At 45.7% G+C, this 2,185-nt stretch overlaps 1 protein-coding gene across 2 annotated transcripts in view; it reads left to right on the forward strand.

The window, feature by feature from the left end:
- Positions 1-2,185, forward strand: part of Ganab (glucosidase II alpha subunit) — a 22,045-nt gene that overhangs the window by 10,143 nt on the left and 9,717 nt on the right. For both annotated transcript variants that reach the window (XM_021151251.2, XM_021151252.2), the window contains exon 5: positions 1,615-1,794. In XM_021151251.2, coding sequence (XP_021006910.1) covers positions 1,615-1,794 — 180 coding nt within the window. The remainder of the gene's footprint in view (positions 1-1,614; positions 1,795-2,185) is intronic.

Consider the following 2,185-nt stretch of genomic DNA (forward strand, 5'->3'; position numbering starts at 1 on the left):
AGTGCTGGGATTAAAGGCGTGCGCCACCACGCCCGGCTTGTTTTCAACTTCTTAATGCTGCAACCGTTTAATACAATTCTTCATGTTGTGGTGACCCCCACCCATAAAATAATTTTTTTGCACCTTTATAACTGTAATTTTACTATTGTTATGAATTGTAATGTAAATATCTGTGTTTTCTGATGGTCTAAGGAGATCCCTGTAAAAGGGTCATTGGACACCCCCTTCCACCCCCACTCGACCCACATGGTGAGACCCATGCATGGTATATGGGTATGTGCATGTGCATGTAAGTGCAGGTGCCCTGGGAGGACAGAGGGTCCCTGGAGCTGGAGTTAAAGGAGCTTGTGAGCTGCCTGTCATGGGTGCTGGAATTTAAGCCTGAGTCCTCTGTGAAAGCAGTATACGATAGCTGATGAGCTGACCTTCCATCCCCAGTTGACTTACTTGTGTTTGTAAGTGTGTGTATGTAAAGGTGCACATGTGTGTGGTAGCTAGAAGATACTTATGGTGGTGTCCCTGGGATATGTCCCCCGCTTTAATGTTTTCACCTTTTTAATTTTTCTGACTGGCTTGGAATTTAGCAAGTAGTTTAGGCTTGCTAGCTGACTGAAAGGATTGCCTGGCAGTGAAATTATATGCATGCCCCACTATGTCCAGCCCCACCTACTTTCGTTTTTCCTTCTCAGTTGTTGTTTATATCTTTGTTTAGTTTATAAAAACAGGTTTCACTTTTTTTTTTTTTNTTTTTTTTTTGTTTTTTTTTGAGACAGGGTGTCTCTGTGTAGCCCTGGCTGTCCTGGAACTCACTTTGTAGACCAGGCTGGCCTCGAACTCAGAAATCCACCTGCCTCAGCCTCCAGAGTGCTGGGATTAAAGGCGTGTGCCACCACTCCCAGCTTCCCACCTCCTACATTTTTATGTAGGTTCTAAGGAATGAAGTGAGGTCCTTTTGCAAGCATTTTACTTGTCTGTCTCCTTAGCTTTTTGCTTTAACCTTTAAGAAAGAGTCTTACTATGCTCTGGCTGGGGTGGAACATGCTCTGGACCAAGGTGCCTTCAGACTTGAGGCAGCCCTGTCTCTTCTTTCTAAGTGCCGGGTTACAGATGTGTGCTCCTATACCAAGGCTTGATTTGGGACCAGTAGGGTGGTTTAGTAGGTAAAGATACTTCTGCTGATCCTAAGGACCTAAGTTCAGTCTTCTACACTCAACATGAGAAAAGGAGAAACCAGACTCCCAAAAGTCTCCACAAAATAAATTACAAAAAATAGCAAATTTTGTTCTGAGTATTTATTGTTCTTTGTATACTGGCATATATGTGTAGGTATGCATGTACCATATGCATGTAGAGGTAAGAGGATAATTTAGGGATTGGCTCGCCTCTTCTACACTGGTCTTTTGAACTCAAACTCAGGTCATCAAGTTTAGTAGCCTGCATCTGCCTGCTGGGTCATCTTGCCAGTCCCCAAAAATGTTTAAAGAGAGAAAGGCTCCAATGAGTTTGTTTCTCCCTGAGCTATGACCTGCTGCTGCTTGTAACAGGTCTCTGGTCTTTGCCTCCATATATATATATATATATATATGTATCCTCTTTGATCTCTCTCTCCTCTAGGCTTTCAGTCTCTGGCCGTGATGACAACAGTGTGGAGCTAACAGTGGCCTCGGGACCCTACAAAATCATTTTGACAGCACAGCCATTCCGTCTTGACCTGCTAGAAGATCGAAGTCTCCTGCTCAGTGTCAATGCCCGAGGACTTATGGCTTTTGAGCACCAGAGGGCCCCCAGGGTCCCGTGAGTACAGGGTGGGGACTGCAGGGAACTTTACTGTGGTAGTGCCTAGAAATGTCACAAAGTCTGGTATTGTACTTGTGGGACGAGACTGGGTTGCAGAACAGCCAAATGGGGCAGGAGGGTGGGAGATACTCTCAGAGAGGGTAAAAACAAATGGGGCAGGAGGGTGGGAGATACTCTCAGAGAGGGTAAAAATAAATGGGGCAGGAGGGTGGGAGATACTCTCAGAGAGGGTAAAAACAAATGGGGCCGGAGGGTGGGAGATACTCTCAGAGAGGGTAAAAACAAATGGGGCCGGAGGGTGGGAGATACTCTCAGGGAGGGTAAAAACAAATGGGGCAGGAGGGTGGGAGATACTCTCAGGGAGGGTAAAAACAAATGGGGCAGGAGG

Source organism: Mus caroli, chromosome 19 (assembly GCF_900094665.2).
Source record: "Mus caroli chromosome 19, CAROLI_EIJ_v1.1, whole genome shotgun sequence".
NCBI classification, from domain to species: domain Eukaryota; kingdom Metazoa; phylum Chordata; class Mammalia; order Rodentia; family Muridae; genus Mus; species Mus caroli.